This window comes from Alligator sinensis, unplaced genomic scaffold, assembly GCF_000455745.1.
Source record: "Alligator sinensis unplaced genomic scaffold, ASM45574v1 scaffold1108_1, whole genome shotgun sequence".
NCBI lineage: Eukaryota > Metazoa > Chordata > Crocodylia > Alligatoridae > Alligator > Alligator sinensis.
This window is the reverse complement of record NW_005842256.1, coordinates 1,310,832-1,331,525: the sequence shown is the minus strand read 5'-3', so window position 1 is coordinate 1,331,525 and position 20,694 is coordinate 1,310,832. Positions and strand designations below refer to the sequence as shown.

The 20,694-nt window shown below is 47.9% G+C and overlaps 1 protein-coding gene across 1 annotated transcript in view; it reads right to left on the bottom strand.

The window, feature by feature from the left end:
- Positions 1 to 20,694, bottom strand: part of LOC102380999 — a 74,577-nt gene extending 53,883 nt beyond the window's left edge. Inside the window, exons 1-5 of the mRNA XM_014521774.2 lie at positions 20,569 to 20,694; positions 9,724 to 9,804; positions 7,908 to 8,020; positions 7,464 to 7,562; positions 4,411 to 5,722 (exon numbers count right to left, since the gene is read on the bottom strand). Coding sequence (XP_014377260.2) covers positions 4,411 to 5,722; positions 7,464 to 7,562; positions 7,908 to 8,020; positions 9,724 to 9,793 — 1,594 coding nt within the window. The 5' untranslated portion in view covers positions 9,794 to 9,804; positions 20,569 to 20,694. The remainder of the gene's footprint in view (positions 1 to 4,410; positions 5,723 to 7,463; positions 7,563 to 7,907; positions 8,021 to 9,723; positions 9,805 to 20,568) is intronic.

The window sequence follows — 20,694 nt, the reverse complement described above, 5'->3', positions numbered from 1 at the left end:
GCCCACCAGGGTCCCCTCTCCCCTCCTCCGCCCCCCTCCCCCCCCCCCTACTTACCAGTACAAAGTCCAAGTCCAGCTCCCTGCGGTGGCAAGCACAGACTTCCTGAATCTCCAAAACTCTCTGAATCGTTTCTGAATCGATTCGGAGAGCTTTGAATTGATTCGGACCTTTTATTGGTCTCCTTATTTGAGTCAGATTCAGAGATTTGGCTGCTCAATTGGGCTGAATCTCCTCCGAATCGAATTAGCACCCGAAGCTTTGCACAGTCCTAATGTTCAAGTTTTTCTAATTCATATAGCCTATGTACATATTAATTAATCCAAAAAGAGACATAATAAGTCTTTGAGCCTGCTTGTTAGGACTGACATGTAAGCCATGGCTTCCAAAAGTCCCTTCTGGCAGAGTACAGTGCTTAGGTAGGTGTTATTTCTGCAGTCCTGCCAAGCTGTAGTATTTCAGAAAAGAGAGCGATATGGGTAGGCACACGTGCACAACCCCTTGGCTGGAGTGCAGTGAAGGGCCTTTTCAAATGTGTATTTGCAACAGTTGCAGGTTATTGGAATGTAATAACCTGGTAAAATTAGAGGGGGTCCAAAGGTAGGCAACAAAGATGATCAAGGGCTAAAAGGCAAGTGATATTAGGAGAGGCTGAGGCATGTTCAGTTTGTGGAAAAGATGCCTCCGAGGGGGACATGACACCTGTGTTCATATTCTTCAAATACTTGAAGAGCTGACATAAAAAAGAGGAAAAGCACCTCCTCTTTCTTGCTGCAGAGAGGAGGCTATGGACTAATGGCTTAAAGCTGCAGCAAAGTAAGTTTAGATTGAACATCCAAAAAAAACTTCACTGTTAGAACAGTGAGGCAGTGGAATAAACTGCTTAGGGCAGGGGTGCTCAACCTCCAGTCTGCAGGCCAAATACAGTTTGTGCAACCATTGCATCTGGCCTGCAGGGCTCCCCACAGGTCTGGAAATTTGGCAGCAGGGAAGCAGTGGCTATTAATATGGCCACTCTGCCCCTGTCAAATCCCCAAAGCCCAATCCCTGAGTGGCCAGTTGGTACCAAGCTAGGCCCCCTCCCAAGCCCCCTGCTTCTGGATCAGGATGGGGCCATGCCCCTTTCCCTCCCCACTGGAGTGGGCTGGGGCCTGGCAATACCCCCTTCCCTCACAGGGTTTCGCCACACCCCTTTCCCTGTCACTGGTGCTTTGCCACACCCCCAATGGGCCACGCCCCCTTCCCCCCTCTGCTGGCAGTGCTGGGGCCTGGCCATGCCCCCCTTTCCCTGCAGGGCCAGGCCACATCGACTTCTTGGGGCTGACCCATACCCCACTTTGTCTTCAGGGCCAGGCCACATCCCTTTTCTCTCCATGGGGTGGAGTCAAGCTCTTTTTCCCTGTAGGGTTGCATTGGGGCCAGCCTGGCCCCTCACCTTCCCCTCCCTCTGCATGGCTAGATGGTGCCTCTCATGCCTGCCAGGCACTGGATTAGAAGCACTGGGTGAATCCACCCTGCAGATGGACTGCGCAATGCCAATCAAGCCCGCTGGGCAAAAAGTTTGGGTATCATTGATTTAGGCATAGCTATGCTTATGTTCTACATGGGTCTTTCCCACGTTTCTTGGCTTTGCTTGTTGCCTCTGCCGACCCCCCCACCCTTTTCTGCTATATATGTCAAGGTGGTTTTATGGCTTCCCAGAGGCATTAGGTGTTGGCTACAGCCAAGGCTGGGGACTTTGACTGGGGTGTGCCAAAGCTCCTCCTGGGACCAAGGCCAGAGGTTCCTGGCTAATGGGTTTTGCCCCTCCACTCAGGGTCAGACCAAATACCATATCTGGAGTCAGGAAGGAAGGAAGGAATTTTACCCCATGGTCAGGTTGGTATGGACTGTGGGGTTTGCCTCCCTATGTCACAGGGGGGATGGTCCCTCTACTCAGGACCTCTTGGGTGTATACTGACAACATTTCATAGAAGCAGGACATTGGCTGCTATGGTTTCCCTGCTTTACCTGGGGCAGGTTAGAGTGTTAGGTCCATCTTGGGTCAGGGTTGTTGCAATCTTATGTAGGGTTTAGATTATGGTTTGTATGGGACGGTTTGGATAGGGCTGATCCTGCCTCAGGCAGGGCAGTTAGACTGGATGACCTCTGAAGGTCCCTTTCAGCCCTGCTTCTCTGTGATTCTGTGATTCTATGAAAGTAAGTTTGTGTTAGGAGATGACCCTCACCTGAAAGGGAACAACTTTGCAACACTATGAGGGCACTTAGCATGTGCTAAACCACTTGAATACCCAGCAGCTCATGTGTTAACTTAGCACTTAGTGTTAAGTTGAACATGTGACACCATCCAAAGATGCCACAAAAGTATGCTCTCTAGCTAGGGGAGAGGGGGATGAGAGGGGCCACTCTTCAGTTAATAGGTAGAACCAAGGAAGGGACAGCCCCAGGTATGGGACAAATCCTCCAGAACATCAGACAAAGACAGTCACATAGCCAGTTGGCCATGCCACTCCTACAGCCCCCTACTGCCCAGTCCTGCCAGATCAGCAGGACCAAGCAGGGGCAGCCCTCAGATCAGTGACAAAGCCACCCCAAGCAGCTGATCGGTAGGACCATGCAGTGGGTAGTGTTCTGGCCAGACAGTTCGCTGCTAAGCAGGCTATCAGGGAACCAGCCACCCACTGATGCTCCCTCTCCTTGGAAAGAGGCAGGGAGAGCAGGGGTCCACAGGATATTAGTGAACAGGAATACCTATCCACATGTTAACTTCATCATGGAAAACCTTCCCACAATAAAGCTGCTGCTGTTTTAAGCATCAGCTTTTTTGTTGCAGATCTGACTTTTGGGGGCCAGATCAACCATTTTTTTAATTGGGACAAAAAGCCTGAACACGTGGGTGCAGGCTTCGGGTCATGCTGCAACAGTGGATAAAGCACAAGAAAAGAAATGTCTGTCTAAGCCCTGAGAGTGCTCTAACCACTAGGGTCCACATGGCCTTCACCTCAGGCAGCTAGTGAAGTTCAGCTTTGCTTAATTTGCATTCAACCAGATATTTTTTGTCTGTTTGTTTCATTACAAAATGGGGGTAGGAGTGGAGGTGGCAGTGAAGGCAGGGGAAAAGCAAGGAGAATGGATGAAGCCTCTCTGGGAACTTTTTTGGCTCCCCAAATGGAAAATCAGGTTTTAGCAAAGCCTTCTCCACATTATGTCCCCCAGCCCACAGGCCCTGCTCAGCCCCGACACTGCTGTGGGGAACCTCACCCTCTCTTCCATCCAATACCTCCCACCCTACTGCTCACTGTAGTCCTAGTCCTTTATCACTATTGATTTATTTTTCCATCCAGTTCAATCCATTGCTTCGCAAAAAAACCCAGTGGTGCCCCGGCAGTAAATGATGGTGTCAAATGGATGATGAGAACAAACTGCCATGTTTGTTTCAGTCTCTACTGGGATCACACAACACAGATTTGTATGCGTGTGCCTTTGCCAAAGGAACGGTATTTACCCTGTACAGACAGGCCATATTCTGAGAGGCCACGTTCTGCCTGCATTAGCAACATGGCCAATGATCACTGGGAAAGCAGCATTCCCCAGAGGCTTTTGTCAGAGCCCTGGGGAGCCAGTCTATAACTGCCTTTGGCATCTTACCTCAAAGGTACTATTCCAGCATCTGCTCCCCACAGTCCATTCCCACACCTCCCTATGCCCTCAACCAATGCTCTACATCCACACCAACACTCCCTCCCTTTCATGATCTGAGTCTGAGAAGACTAGGACCAGTGCCCAAGATGGGTGAAACTACAGCCAAGGGCCCAGAACCTGAGGGGCAGGAAACAGGGGCAGGGGCCCAAAGCCAGAGACAGGGCAAAACAGGGTCTGGAGCCCTTAAGCCAGATCTAACACAGTGGGCCTAGGCTAAGGGAAGGGTGGCTAGAGGAAAGAGGTGGTGCCTGGGAATGCCAAAGCCCTGACAAGGGCATGGAGACCTGGCAGCATATTGGAGGCCAGGTGCCCACTGAAGCAATTTACCGTGAACATCTGTGAGGCATGGGCATGGATGTAGGGGTGGAAGGACACCACAAATAACCCTCAAAGCAACAGATGTTGTAGGGGCACAGATGGGCCACGAGGACCTGCTTGGCATTGGACAGGACTGGGTGCAGTGGGGTTTGGGAAGGACCCGTTGGCCAAACACAGACAAAAACTCACTTCAGGACCCTGGGGCAGCCTCCCTTTGTCACATTCAAATTATTCCAACAAAGGCATGGCAGACAAGGGAAGAGGGAGTATAACCAGGGAGCCAAAGCAGGGCAGGAGCCGCATGGCCACCGGCGGTGTGTTATAGCTGCCCCTGGGGTCCTGGTCCTGCTACACAACCCCACCACAATTGCAGCACCGTGCTCCAGACTTACAAGGATTCAGATAGCAAGCTCTCCTCTCTGCTGGCTGATGCTCTAGCTCAGAGCTAGCCCAAACTTCTTCTATGCCATCACTATCCACCGCATAAGCAATGTCCTTTCCAGACTGTCGTGGGGGAGTCACCACCTCCTGCTGTGTCAGTTCTGTATCTGTTCTGGGATCTTGTCGACTGACTGTAGAGAGAGAGTTCACCTCCCAAGACCTATCCTGTGTTGGAGCACAGCTGTCTTTGGCTTTACCTGTGGGCATCTGGGCACTTACAGGTCTACTAGACAAATGGTTGTTCACAGCTGAGCCTTGCAATGCTGACCATTGTTCCATGGGCTTCCCTAGCTCAGGGGATAGCCCTTGACTGGTCTGCAGGAGGGTTATGAGCTGAGATCTGATCTGCCCTTCAGAGGCTATGGAAGAGCCATTGGAGGTGGATGTGAGTGTGGTGGTGTGAGAAGGGTGATCTGGGGAGAAGTGCCGATGTTCTGCCTGTCTTCTTGTGCATAGACTCTGAGCTGTTCTTCCATCCCAGGACCTGGTGTGGCTGGCAGAGACATCTAGAGCCTTGAACAGCTGTCCAGGACTCAGCTCTTCAAGCAGCAACCTGCTCCTTCCAGAGAGAGGCTGAGCCCATCTGGATGAATCCTCCAGGCCTTCACTCCCTTGCACTGTGGGCCATGAAGCACTTTCTTCAGGGGTCCTCACCAATTCCAGGGTCAAATGACCACAGGCCCAAATACCTGTGGAGCTGGCCCTCTCTGTGCCCATGCTGCTTGATGTGTGCATGGTATTGCTCTGGCTCAGCCTGGATATCCTTCCTCCTAAAGACTCCAGGCTCTCTCTCCTGTTCCTAATGCTTACAAATTGGGGCCTTTCCACACCACTAGTTGAAGCCACCAATAAGTCATCTTCCAACTCCTCCTTAGGTTGCTGCAGGTACTCCTGCTTTCTTTGCCTATGGCTTGTGAGAACCTCCAATGTGCCTTCACATTCCTTCGCACAGAAAGAAGGACCAGTGCTTCCTGCTGTCATTCCTACAGCAGTTCCCTCCCCAGTGGAGTCCTCAGTTGAGAAGTCAAAAGCAAGCACATCACCTTCCTCATCAAAATTCACTAGAGGGTCGACCATGCCTTCCTCAAACCTGGTGGCAAAGTCCTCTGTACAAATGGAATTAGAGTCACTCTGGTAGTTCAGATTTTCTGGGGTCTGCTCAGAGCCAAGGAGGTTCCTCATCCTCCAGCTGTATTCATCTTTCTGAGAGGAACCAACTTCACCCAAGGAGATGATATCCTTAGCTCCATAGCATCCTTTCATCTCTGCATAGAGGGGAGAAGTAAATAAGGAGCAGTGAGTTCTTCCTCTAATCAGAATTAATACAGATGAGTGTGCTCACCTTTCCAGCACAAATCAACAGGAAATGGAGCTGGGGAACCAGAACAAGAATCTCCATCTGGCTGGGAGGCTTAGAACTAGCACAATGTATGGGCCAACTGCTCTATTTAAAGCACGCTAGCAATGTTCAACTGCACAAGGTAAAAACCCCTCCTGGAACTCAGGTCCAAGCAGCTAGGCACAAAAGAGAAACTGATTTTTTAAACAAGTTAATAAGCTGGAGGCAAGAATTCTTGTGGGTGATATCTTTTATTGGACCAACTCAATGTTTGGAGAGACAGGCAAGCTTTGGGCATCAAGTACTCTGATATGTGAAAGCTTGTCTGTGTCTCTCCCAACCAGAGTTGGTCCAATAAAAGATATCACCTACAAACATTCTTGCCTCTCACGGCACCAGTATCAGCTCAACGCTACTTAATAAGCTGTAAAGGCTTGCCTCTGTTTCCCCACAGAGTAATTCAAGGCTATGGCAGAGGTTTTCAGAGTCCTGTTCTGTTCAATTGTAGATCTCAAACCACTTTAAAAAAGATGGTGTCTACCATTATCCCCAACTAGCAAATGGAGAAAGTGAGGCACAGACATTTGCCCAAGGTCCCAGAACAATCCCAGTGTAGGAACAGAACCTAGGCCCCTCCACTGCCATGCACCAGGGATTGTGCTGCTCCAATGACCTTTGTTCTTTTGCCAGGCCTGTATACTATGGCAGCTTCCTGTTGCAGGATTTTTCAAACCTTTCTTGGAAGTACCTGGTGCTGGCCACATGGCCATGGTCAGAGAAAAAACACTGCAGTGCATGGACCTGAATCAGGCTGATCAGCCTTGTATTCCTATTTGTCATTTTAATGTTCATTTGATACCCTGTCTCCACTTGGCAGGGAGCCAACAGTAGAATTCTGTCCCTTTTTGGTAGCTTCTAAGAGAATTGTGGCTGTGCTCTAATATCTTTTACACAGAACTACTTTCTGCCATCTGAGTGTAGTGACTCAGGTTGTAGTTTGGAGTTGATCCCTTACTTGGATTTCAGAGGTTGGGAACTGGAAGATGGTGGCTCAGTTAAGCTAGTTAGTCAGAGACAGGCAAGGTTCTACAGAGGTTGTCTACTACTCCACAATAAAGTTTATTGTTTAGTTCTTCTCATTCATGTATGCTTGTGTTTACTGAACCTGGTGATCACCGCATTATGGTTTCCTTGCTAGTTTATGGAGTGAGTGTTTCTTGCAGCTTCTTCTGTTTTCCGGGTTTATGATGTGCTGTTTGCTAAATTTAACTCAGATGTGGAGCAGCCTGTAGCCCTACAAATGCAGCAAAACTGCTTTACCTCAAACATTTTATCCAGGGTCAAAGTCAGGGTGATTTACCTCACTTGTATGTAACAGGCTCATGCACACAAAACTGTTACCAAATAGTTGCTGCTGCGCAGTCCTGAACAACAGCTCATCCTCCCCTTTTGAAGCTGCTATGAGAATTTGTTTGTCCTTTCCTCATTACTCCGAAGCTTTGTCTTGTCTAATTAGATCAAACACTCTTTTGGTAGGGCCCATTTCTTCTAGTGTGGATCAAGAGCCTCATGCAATGGGGTCCCCACTTCATTTGGGACCACCAATAGCTGCTCTCCATGTCTTACTAGGCAAAGACTCATTTGGCATCACTTTTCTCACATCACTTCCTCCCCTGCCACAGGTGGGGCATCAGGTGAACACTCCAGGGAGGTATGCTCCACTTCTGGGCTGGTGCATGTAACTCTTGCTCCAGAGCCCTGCCACTGCAGATGGGGAAGAAACAGGCTATGGAAGAACTGTCATGCACCCCTCAGTTGGTTACTCAGGATCCAGGAAAGGACATGAAATGTGTGCATGAAGGGAAGGCATTCATAGCAGATCCAGTGCACTGTAGAGACCCTACATGGTGTTAATGCCATTCCAGACAGAGGTGCTTTCCCTGCCCTGTGGCCAGGTTCTCCAATGTGGACTATGCCAGAGAGGTGGCCAGATCCTGCACACTTGGTACCCCAACAGTACCTGGGACTAACCCCTCCCACTTGTTATTGTTCATCCCCTTCTGATCTATAACTAGATTTCCATCCCTTGCCTGTCCCCTCCCCACATACCTCCAGCTGGCTGAGCTGAGCATCAATAGAGTCCAAGAGGTAATCGCAGTAGTCCTTTTCCCAAGCTCTTGCAGTCGCAGAATGGGATGGCTGCTGCTTTGTCTCCTCTGTGTCTGTGGGGTGGTTACACATTTCCATTAGTACTCATGAAACCTTGTGTAATAAACACTGACAAGACTCAGCCTGGAGGCCCATCTGTTCTATGGAGAAGGATAGGCGTGTTCAGTGGAATTCACCCTAGAGGCAGGTGGGACTTTAACTGGCTGCTAATTGTTAGGTGACACACTTATGAGGTGTAAGGGGATGCTAAGTCAAGGGACTGAAATGACATGGCTCTCTTGCCAACCTATTCAGAAAGGTGCACTGAGTGTGAGAACACCCTTCCTTCCCACTGGATGGTGAACCTCAGTGATCCTCCTTGCTGTTGCTTTGGGATAAGTAAGCTGTGATGCACTGTGCACATCCAGCAGCCTGCTTGTGAGACATGCTGTCCAGGCATCATGTTCCATCTGCCACCACTCATGGGTTGATATTAAGACTGTCAGTTCTTTGGGACAGGGACCTAGTGCTTCCAAATCACGAATAGTATTCAGTGATACAGCACTCCAGGACTTCAACAATGAGCTGCTGGATTGAGACACCTAATTCCCAGTCGTTCCAGGAACAAGATTAGCAGGACAGTTGACTCACAAAAGTGGTCAATGAGACGCTGCATGGGATGAGATGTTGTAAGGCATCACTGAAAAGTGCCAGGAACTTAATGGGAGACTTAAGAGGGGGCAGCACAGTGTGTCACCAGTTAGAGTATGCATGTACACTGCAAGCCACCCGGGGTGTCTATGTGTGCCTGCTGACAAGAACGTTCATGTTTACTGGCAGGTTTGTGAATGCGTGCATGCATGTACATGCACTTACAGGTGAGTTCTGTACATGTGAGATGAAGTGAAGAATAAAACCATTCAAAAGTACCTGAAGCACCCACTCTTCATTTTTAACAAGTTCTGCGCCTTTTCAGATTTAGAAGAGGGGCTGTGCTGAGTAAGCTCTGCCCTCAGCTGGCCCCTCCAATGGCTAATTACAAGGTACTGTGGGAAGAAAGCTTGCTCTGTTGTCTAAGGAGGGCTAAGAGCATTTCAGTCCCTGAAGTTGCCCTCTGGACTTTTCTCATGGCAAGTTCATTTAAGGCAAGAGCATCAAACATATGGCCCGTGGGATGCATCCAGCCCATGGAGCCCTGCCATCTGGCCCCTGGAGCTGCCCCTTTTGCTACACTAGACCACCCCACACACAGTGCCTGGGATGTGTGTTTCCCACAGTGTTTGCTCAGGCTGGGTCCTAGGCTATGACACATACTGAGGCCAGTCCCTGAGGGATGCACAGCCCATGGTTCTTGCTTGGGCTGGTCCCAGGCTGTGCTGCTTGTGCTGGATCTGGCATGCAGGTGGAGAGGTGGGGGATGGGGGTGGAATTCGTGATCCTGATCTGGCCCGTGGACTAGCTCTGCACCACTCATCTCGCCCACATGGTGCAGGGCTGGTCCACAGGCCAGATCAAGATCACAAATCCTGAATCCCACAGAGCCAGATGAGTCGGACACCCCTGATTTAAGGAAATTTAAGGAAACAGAATTAAAACAAGCCAGAAAAGTCCTCATCCCAGTCTTCACCAGTCTATCACTCCGAGCGTTAATTTTGCGTTGGGGAGGTGAGAGTGAGCAGTGGTGATGGCATCCAGAATCACATGCTGTCTGACACAAGGGAAGTCAGTATCAGCATACAGAACAGAGCAAACCCCTGTGCACAGGCTGTGTCCTTACTGAATTCAGCATTTTCCTCCCTCTGGTCTTCAAGGGCAGCACTGCCATTGTCCAGCTCTGTATCAGTCATTGTGCCTGGCCCTAAAACACAAAAGCATAGCAGTAAGCAGGGTTAGCAGCTTCCTCTATGTGTCCCTTGGGGCACATAGCTCTTGGAAGACTCTCTGTGCCACTCCTCTGCACCTTTTTTCTGTCACAGCTGAGAGGAAGGTGCTGCACTGCAAGGAACTAAGTACACGCAATCATGTCATCTGCACATGCAAGAGCCTGCTAGTCACTCCCACCTGCAGGAGTTTCTCTTTAACTCACGTTTTAGGTGCCTACCTTTGGAACAGAAGCCCCTTAGTTCAGCCTTTGCTGATGATTATGATTGCTGGTCTATCTATGGCCCTAGTCAATCTATGTACAGCCAGGTATCTGCCTTGCTCCGAAGACACTGGGCACAGATGCTGGGAAAGGGCCACTGCAAAAATAGCAGAGGAAGTAACTCAAAACCAGACTTGTGTTTTCAAAAGTAACTAGTGATTTGGGGGGCCTAGTTCAGACAAGCTGGAATCTGCTCTCTTTGCAGTGTCTAACAATGGCCCGCCAAATCACTGGTTAGTTCTGATGGTGTTAGAGTGCTGCTGTAGCCATGATGGTCCAGGAAAGGTAGAAGTAGCAAGGGTTTTATGTAACAGGGGTGTAGGTTGTAGCCATGCTGGTCTAAGAACACAGGCAGACAAGGTTCTTTGGGTGAATCTGATATCTTTTATTAGACCAACTTAAATAGTTGGAAAACAATTATTAAGCAAGCTTTTGGGTTCAAAAACCCTTCGTCAGGCTAAGGAAGTTTCAGCAGTTGGTGTGTGCTCTTCCTGGATGGAATGAAACGTAAAGAAGCCAGAGGCTGGGCTGGTATGCATACAAGACAGGTAGTCAGTGAAAACTACATTGTATGCAGACCAGCCCAGCCTCTGGCTTCTTTACTTTTCATTCCATCCAAGAAGAGCACACACCAACTGCAGAAACTTCCTTAGCCTGATGAAGGGTTTTTGAACCCAAAAGCTTGCTTAATAATTGTTTTGCAACTATTTAAGTTGGTCTAATAAAAGATATCAGATTCACCCAAAGAACCTTGTCTGCCAAGGGTTTCATGTGACATCTTTTACTGGACCAACTGCATAGTGGGGAGAGCCAGTAGGCAAGCTTTCAGGCACAAAGTACCATTCCAGTTTGTGCCCAAAAACTTATCTAATGTATCTACCAACCATACAGCTGGTTCAATAAAAGATATCACAAAAAGCCCTCCTTCCTGATTAGTTTTGAGAATGTAAGCAAAAACAATCTAAACTAAAAAGGCTATAGATCTCTGCCCCCTACTGGATGAAGTTAGAACTACTGTATTTACTGAAGATAACCCTGAATTTAAGATGACCCTCCAGTAATCAGATTCTATACACAGAAAACTTATAAATTTGTTATAATTTTCCATGTACGGATTCTAATTACTAGAGGGCCATCTTGAACTCATACTCCCACTGCTGCAGTGGGGAAAGCACTGGCAGGGGGCAGGCAGGGGGTGCGGAGTCAAGCAGCTTCACCCCTGCCCCTCGACCCCCATACCTTGCCCCCTGGCCCCTCAACTTACTCCCCCTGATGCCTCCCAACTGGCACCTGCCCTTCTGCTACTTACCCCTCCATGCCTATACACCCTGGCACTTTACCCACCCCACCATCCCGCTTCCCCTCAGGGCTTGACCTCTTGCTCTTCTGCCTGCTTGTTAAAAACTTATCTTGGATTTGAGAAAATATTAATTGGTGTGACATGGCCTTTGCACTGTTAATAGTTAATGGAGATTCCCCTCTGGCTAAATAAAAATGGCCTGTACATTAGGAACATAAGCATCCAGTTTTCTCTGTCTTGCCTGTCAGTGACCAGTTAGTGTTAGCAAATAGAGCAATAAACTGGAATTTTAGAGACAGATGCATTTCTTGAGAAAGGACCAGTCTCTGTCATTCAGAGGCACTGAATGCATGTGTCTAACTGTCTGACACTTGATTTCTGTATTTTGTGGGAACCCCTGTGCATGTGAGTGTGGGCTAGGGCAGTGGCGATGCATAGAGGGTGCACATGCACCCCCTGACAGCGCTGGTGCATCCCCTGACAGTGGCATTCCCTGCTTAGGCGATGGGCGGGAGGGGGCAGGCGAGAGCACTGGTGCGCCCCCCCCCCCCCCCCCCTTAGAGTGCTGGCTGGGTAGTGGGGGTGCCAGGAGAAGCGATCCCTGTGGTCCCCTCACGGCCGATTGTGCCAATGGGGGGTGGGGGGGGCGGATCACCTGTGAATGATCATACCGGCTCAGAAGGGCCAGACCCCCCCACTGGTCACTGACTGGCCACTGGGGGGTGGGCAAGTGCCCCCCTGACTCAGAAGGCACCAGTCGCCCATGGGCTAGGGCTTGTGTTCAGCAGCAGGTGTTTAACACCTTCCCCAACTAAGCTTAACTAGGAAGTGCAGGGCTAACCTAAACTATAAAAGTTGGATTGCCAGTGAACACTGGAAGCCAATAACTAGGATGGATTGCCAGGAATGTGGTGTGGTGTTTGTGAGTTGTGTTTTGGTTTTGTTCTTTCCCAAAAGCCTTTTCTCCCAGGCTTCTGCCTTAAAAGCCTAAAGGGCAGAAAATGACAACTGTGGCATCCACAGAAGAACGTCCAAGCAAAATGGGGAAATTAAGAGGACAGGTTGTGCAAGCTGCAGGATGTTTGTCATCCTTACATTGGCCCATAATGGTGGGTATTTGTGCATGTGGTTGTCTGATGATGCTTATGAAGGAGAAGCCTAAAGGACTGGAAATCAAAACAAATGGTGGAGCCCAGATGGGAATATGAGCAGGTGATGGAATAAAGCAGAAACAAGGGTGTGCATGCAAGTGAGATGCCTCATAGACATGCCATCTGAGGAATTGATGGCTAGATCTTTAGAAGAGAAAGGGAAGCCATGGAAGCATGTGACTGAGAACAAGGCAAAGTATTGATGGGGGAGGTAGAACTGATGAATTAGCGTAGTATGTTGACAGACAAAGAGGAGAAACAGGTAAGACAGGATAAAAGGATGGCATTAAGAAAAGAGCAGCCAATCCCCATCCCTGAAAAGAAGGAAGACAGAGTGATATCTAAACGTGATTTCAGCCCACAAAGGCGAGAGAAACGGCAAGAGAGATCAATAGATGCAAATCAACAGACAAAATATGCACCAAAAAGGAAAAAGATCAGAGAAAGATGCAAACACCTGGAAAAGACAGGTTCATGTTACTGAGGATTCACTCCCAAGGAGAAGAAACATACCAGTCAGAAGGACAACTCAAAGAAGAGAAGCGTATGCTGTCTACCAGGAATGAAGATATAAGCAGAGATGTAGGGAGGAAATTTTTCCAGTGCTTTATTTTTCTGTGGGAAATTTTCCATTTCTAAAAATTCATTGTTTCATAAAAGGTTTCATCATGACGCTCAACAACACCATCAAATCATTTCCATCAGGACTACAAGAAAAACTACAGACCTTGATCCCCCCCACTACCCAACCCTGGGACTTTTTTAATGCTCCCTAAAATCCACAAACAAGGGAACCCTGGCAGACCTACCATATCCAACCATGGGACCCTAACTGAGGAAATATCAGGTTTTGTTGAATCAATCCCAAAACCGCTTGTCACCCACAGAGCAAGTTTTGTCCAAGACATTACAGACTTTCTACGAAAACTTAAACACAAAGACCACCTCCCCAGCAACCCCCTCCTAGCCACCATGGACGTTACCAGCCTGTATACAAACATCCCACACCAGGATGGCATCCAAGACTGCCTTACATATCTACAGAGGCAAGATTACAACTCAGAGTACAGACCCAAAGATATTACTGACCTTATACACTTCATTCTCACAGACAACAATTTCACTTTTAATAACCAACACTTCCTCCAGACGATAGGAACAGCTATGGGCACCAAAATGGCCCCACAGTATGCCAACCTTTTTATGAGCCATCAGGAAGAAGAATTCCTCAAGGACTGCACCATCAAACCCTTGCTATACTTAAGATATATTGATGACATTTTCATCATTTAGACTGAAAAACTCCAATGTCTGATTGAGTTCCAGAAGAAATTCAACAATCACCATCCCTCCATCCGACTTTCTCTAGAATACTGCAGCACCAACATCTACTTTTAAGACACAATGATCAGTATCCAGAATGATAAAATACAGACCACGTTATACAAGAAATCCACAGACAAACATACATATCTGCACAGAACCAGCAATTACCCTAAACACACCAAAAAATCTGTGACATACAGCCAAGCCCTCAGATACCACCGAATTTGCACTGAGGAGAACACCTAGGATTGCCACCTCACCAACCTCAGGGGCTTTCACCCAACAAGGACAATCCTCCAGAGGGATAGATCGGACATTTGAAAGAGCCATGGGGATACCACGTTAAGAATTGATACAGTACAGAAGAAAACCCCCCACAAATGACACACTGCTGGTTATGACATATCACCCCTCCCTCAAACCCATACGGAAAATCCTCAAACAATTGCAACCCATACTAGAGAGAGAGACCTTCCCAGAGCCACCCATCCTAGCCTTCAAACAAGCACCGAACCTCGCTAACCTCATCACCAGAAGCAAACTTCCTCAGGCCCAGAACACACTGAATGGACCACACCATGCCATGACAAGAAATGCAAAACCTGCCAACATCTCTACCCCCCCCACAATCACTACACCCCACAACAGAGCCATCAGCATTCCTGGATCTTACAGCTGCACCTCCAAAAATGTAATATATCTCATCCAACGCACCAAATGCCCTGATGAAAAATACATAGGAGAGACCAAACAACAACTGCACACCAGAATGAACACACACAGGAAATCCATCAAAAACAGCGTGGAGAAAACTTACCTGAAGCCAGAGAGAGGCAGCAGGATGCTGTGTTGGCACCTGCTGGCTGCAAAAGTGAAACCGCCCAGCCCAGCATATGGATACCAGCCCAGCCCCTGGCTTCTTTACTTTTCATTCCATCCAGGAAGAGCACACACCAACTCCTGAAACTTCCTTAGCCTGACGAAGGGTTTTTGAACCCGAAAGTTTGCTTAAAAATGTTTTTTCCAACTATTTAAGTTGGTCTAATAAAAGACATGAGATTCACCCAAAGAACCTTGTCTGCCTATGTCTTTAGACCAACATGGCTACAACCAACACCCTTGTTTCATAACATTCATTAGTAACAATGAATGGATGCCAATACAATATTAGACAAGCTTGGTGGGTAGCAGAGACTATGTCTCCTCTCACATGGTGGAAAGGATACGGTAACACCCAACTGTTGTCCAGGATTGCTCTAAGGATCCTAAGCATTCCACCAAGAGCAGCTTCTTGTGAATGGATCTGAAAGGCTTTCAACTCAATCAAGACAAAAAAGAGGAATAGGCTAACAAATGAATGCACCGCTAAGCTTGTTTCTATTCCTCAAAATCTCTTGCTTCTGGAGAATCAGTCAGAAGCACCATTAGTGAAGAAGATGCAGTGTGATGATAAGTTGCTCTTTCCCATAGACTCATCGGTAAAACCATCCTTTAGCGAAAGAGAATGTGGTTCAAGTTGTCACAACCCAGTTAATCAGTGCCCATGCCACTAGCAAGAGATACCATTCAAGTAGTCAACTAAGGGTTAAAAAAAATCCTTGCTAGAAACTCCTAAAACAAAATCTTGGCGGAGAGCTGTATATAATTTATGCCCATGTCACAAACAAGAAACGAAACTTAAGACTGGTCAGGGTGAAAGGGGATAGCCCTGCCATAAATCCCTGCAATTGGTCAAGAAATAAGCGTAAGCCCCTCATCATAACCTCATACGTAACAGACAAAAAACCTAACCCACTACCTTGTAACCTGATAGCAACCTGAGAGCACGAAGAACTGCTGCTTGCCAGAAAATTAAAGATTCCACATAACGGTTCATCATTGGGTATCTCCGTCAGATCGTAAATCTTGACGTATCAAAGCCCTGCAGGCACGATAGCACGTTTTTGGCGCCATGTCCGTCATTGCTTGGCTGTAACCCGTACGTTTGACTATAATCGATGCAACTGTAACGGAACAAAGGCTCAGCTTGCGTCGCACGTCACTATCTGGGCGACGTAAGTAAACAATCTCCTATAACCAACACGTGTCTGTGCCTGGTTAATTTCACCCCATCCATCACTACCCGCCTGTTAGGTGAAAGTTTTACTGCTCCGGTGGGGGGTGGGGGGGTCAGAAAGCAGCTGCCGGCGCTGCTCTGATCTCCGACACAAGTAGTTCTGAATCAGATTTGTCTCAATCTGATTCCGAAATGGGACTAACAAGTAGTGCAGGTGATTCTACAGATAGTGACAGTGAAACTGGAGGTGCCACAGTGACTTCAGTGGAAGAGAGTTAAACTGTTGAAGTAGATGAGTGGACAACCACGGCATATGATGCACAGTTCTTTGGGTGTGCTAAAATTAATGTGTCAACAGTTTTTAGTGCCTTCGTTTTGTTTCTTAAATTTAAACAAACAACATAAAGGAAGTACATGCTATTGTGTGTTGTCTTTACATTTTTACAAGTATTCCAATAAAAATAATTTCTTTTCACATAAAGCTTTGAATTTGTTTGAATATAAAATTTAAATCACATTAAGTGTGCTGTATTTAATTTTTTTCCTAATCAAATATTTCAGTTCGAATACTTGTGGCTATTGGGTCATAAAATTAACACGGGGGTACCTTTTTAGTTTTGTTTACTAAATATAAGTCAAATAAACGTGCTAAATCAAATCACGCTCTATTTAGGGCATTGGAAAACTTTCCGGAAAACCCACATCTCTGGATATAAGCCATAGACCTGAGGCTGAAGAGGATTCTCACGGGAGTGGGGAAAAATCCATTAATCATTCTTCGGGTTGGAACAAATGACAGTCAGACATGGCTTATCCTTGCTGACAAGGATATAGAATGATTATGCTAGGCTGGGAAAGAGATGCATAAAGACCTAAAAGTCCAAGTGATCCTCTGCAGAATTGTATCTATCCCAGGAAGAGGGAAAAGGCAGGGTAATATAATGCAGAAAATTGGATGGCTCAGGGACTGGCGGTAATGGAAAGATTCCAGGTGTTTGCATCACATCTTTTTTTTTCTACAGTTCACCAGTTCATTAATATACAATGTTTAAATAGTTTGTACCTTTGAATCATGGCCATTATTCTACCATGTCTCCTCTTATTCCTACAATATCCAGGTTAGCATCTCACCAAGAGTTTTATTACCCAGGCTCCTTGTATTGTACAACCATTTCAGTAGTTTTCTTTACCCATTTTTCCATTTGGAATGCATGTGACCATCTTATTTCCCAATGATGACTATGCTATTCCTTTCCACAGCCCTTCCAGTCCTTGGTAACCTTCCCTTCTTAGCCACCTCCCCATTATCCAGCCCACTCACACATACATGCCTGAGAGCAAACCTGCACTTTCTTACACGTAGGCACGCTAACATTTCTTCTCCACGTGGAGATTTTGTACATTCTCCCAATTCCTCCCCCCCACGCCGCCGTCCCACCCCAGCTCCTAGTTTAAAGCACTTCTGATCAGCCAGGCCAGACTCGATCCCAGAAAACAATGTCCTCGGTTATGTAAGTGGAGCCCATTCACGGAGAAAAGTCCTCTGTCCACAGATAGTCATTGTACTTCCACAGATGGTTGTCGCCAGTGATCATACTTCTCCTTATGGGCAGAGACAGTGAGATATCATGAAACACACCCAGAGAAGCAAAGCCTTGTATGCCTAAAGCTGGAGTTTCCCTGACTGTATCTCATAATCAGGGATTCTGATTTTCCCTGATAAAAAAATACCAAATTATCTGCTAAAAAATCACAAATTCTCTGCTAAAACCCCCCAAATCCGTGATTAAAATTAAAGGCCCCTCCACAGCTCCCCAAGCCCTGCTGGTGCCTCTCACTTCCCACCCACAGCCCCCACAGCCTTGCTGGTGCCCCTTACCCCCCACCCACAGCCCCTGCTTCCCCAGCCCAGCTCCACCTGATTCCACAGCCCCCTGCCTCCACTCTCCCACCCCCGCTGCGGGCTGGGGTGGGGCAGCTCCCTGCTGCTGCAAAATGGCAAAATCCATGGGTTTCTCTGGTAAAATGAGAAGTCCGTGTTTGGCTCTGGTAAAAGGCAAAATCTGCGGTTTACTCCATTTTTCCATGGGAAATGGAAAACCCAGATCCCTGCTCATGAGGAACCTCAGCTTTTTTGACTGGTTCCCCAGACATACAGTTGCGTCTCTGTGAATGCCTACAAATGCCTTGACTTTGATAGGAGCGAGCAGCTTGGCACCTAGCTCATGCTTATTCCCAATTAGGTTCTCAGTTAAGCTGTTTTTTAATACTCAGACAAAGGAGTTGCCGTCCCTGCTTTTATACAGTGGTCTCATGGTCAGACCCAGAAGGCTACATGTGCTATTAATGCAAAGCAATAAACTCTGGTGTGGTTTGCAATTTATAGCTCCCAGGTGCAGCGCTTGCACGAGTGAATGGGGCTGCAGCATGTTGAGCTGGGGCAGAGCAGCCCCGATTGGCAGGAGCCCTGAGGGTCAGCCTGTCAACCTGGGGCTGCTCTAACCTGGCTCAATGTGCTGCAGAGGGGCTGGCTGGGGCAAGAGGGTGCTACAATGCAGGGCTAGACAGCAGGCAGCCCCTGCATAGTAGCACCCTCATGCCCCAGCCAGCTCCATCACTGTCTACATGTGTGTTTCACCACAAGTAAATATGCCACTGTTTTGGGCAGTACTATCATACAGTGGAGTTCACTGCGTTTGTATATGGTGACACTACTGGAGTACTAATTAAAGGGTTCTGCAGTAAAGCTGACCTCCACCAGGATGGCTGAGTGGTTAAGGTGTTGGACTTAAAATCCAATGGATGTATGTCTGTGTGGGTTTGAACTCTACTGTTAGTAGCTGCTGTTTTAGATCACTTTAGGCTAGACATAAGGAAAAATGTCTTTACAAGTCGAGTGCCAAGGGTTTGGAACAGGCTCCCCCCGCAGGTGGTACAGTCATCTAACCTGGCTATCTTCAAAAAGCGTCTTGATGCCCATCTTGCTGGGGTCATCTGATCCCAGCAGTCTTTCCTGCTGAAGCGCAGGGGGGGGCCTGGACCCAATGATCTGTAAGGTCCCTTCCAGCCCCTAAAAACTATGAAACTATGAAAGTGTCTCAGGTAGACACACCCGGAAAGTGGGAGAACTGGGTTTAAGCTCCTTTTCGGTCTGAAGGAATTCAAACCCATAGCTCTTAGGAAAAACTTTAACCAACAGGTGATGAGGCTGTTCAAGGTAAGAGAACTCCATGTCTATTGGAGATTCACATTTTAGGAAATTGAGACAAGAAGAAAAGAGGGGAAAGCATGTGCTCCTAAATAGCTTAATGCTGAGAGCATTTCCCTGGAAGTCAAAAAACCTGGGTCCCAGGTCACACTCTTCAGACTGTTTCTTTGTCACATTTAGCATGTATTGGATAAAACACAGAAACAGTTGCAGGAGCAGGCCACTCAGCAAGTAAGTGCCAGGATTTCTACTTACAAAGCCCCTGCTGAATTTGCTTGGCCACACCGCTCCTAGGCAAGACCGTCTGTCTTCCTAAGCTCTCCTTTAACCCATAAAACAGGAGCAACATGTGCTTTGCACTTTCACAAAATTTTTCCCATCTGTGGATTTCAGAGACGGGGAAAAATAGGTAGCTCTATTTTAGAGTTGCAATAACTGAGGCAGATCCTTATAGGTTATGAAACTCTGCTCCCATTTACATTACCAGTAAAACTTACATTGACTTCAGTGGGAGAATACTGGTGCTTCTGAAGTGTTGGACAGCTGGCAAAGAACTGTTAGGTCCTGACAGCAGCAGAGGGTTTGAATATTAATACGATCACATCCAGCTCTATTTGATCTGGTGACTGGACACAGAAACCTTACACGGTTTCTTACACTCTCAGCTATTAGGAGAGTTGAAAGTACCTGCAGATTAGTGTCTCTCACATATCTCTGCTTTTCTTTCACAAAGAACAATCTCGGCTGGCCTATGTGGGTGAGTGGCTGAAGCACCCCCAAAGCATGAGACCTGGCAAAAATAATTTCCTTAATGATGTACTGAGGTCAGTGCTGGCAATCCTACTCTCTGTGGGGGCCACGATATGCAAGTGGCAGAGAAGGTCAGCAAAGCAAAACTCTCCCAGAGAGGCCGAGCACAGCAGAATCTCTTTGTCCGACCACATTTCTGGACTGCGCCCGCGCTGCCCGAGGGAGCCGGGCTGGAGGGCTCTGAGCCGACCATGCTGCACAGCTGGCAGTGCCAAGTCTAACCGCTGGCGCCTTGCTCTGCCAGCGAGCGTCACCCATCACCCTGGGCCACAAGAGTAAGGCTAAGGGAAGAGGGCAGCTCACCAAGATCTTGGCATCTGTGCTGAAGCTGCCAGCAATCCTTTGCTAAGGTGGTTTCTGCAATGGGAAACACCAGAGTATTTGGACTGAAATACAAAGCCACAAAACGGGATCAAATGTTAAAACCTTGACTATTATCTGGCCTGGTTTGCCCTCCTGAGAGTCAGGACCCAACATCCATCAAGCCCGTTGTTGGCGAGCGCTGAGTCTGACCTTCCCATTACCCCACAGCTGAACTAGGGGTCAGCCGGGAAGCAGCCCCGAGTTTGGGTGCCCTCCTGTGTCGGGCACCCGCACGCTTCAGCATCGCTTGCTCCCCCGGACTCACAGCGGAGACTTGTCGTCACCTGTCGCTGGGCGCCCAGGCGCGAGGAGGCGCAGGCGGAGGTCGCTCCGCGCCGCGGAGACGAGACACGGGCCGGGGCCCGAGATACGGAGAGCAGAGACACGGCTG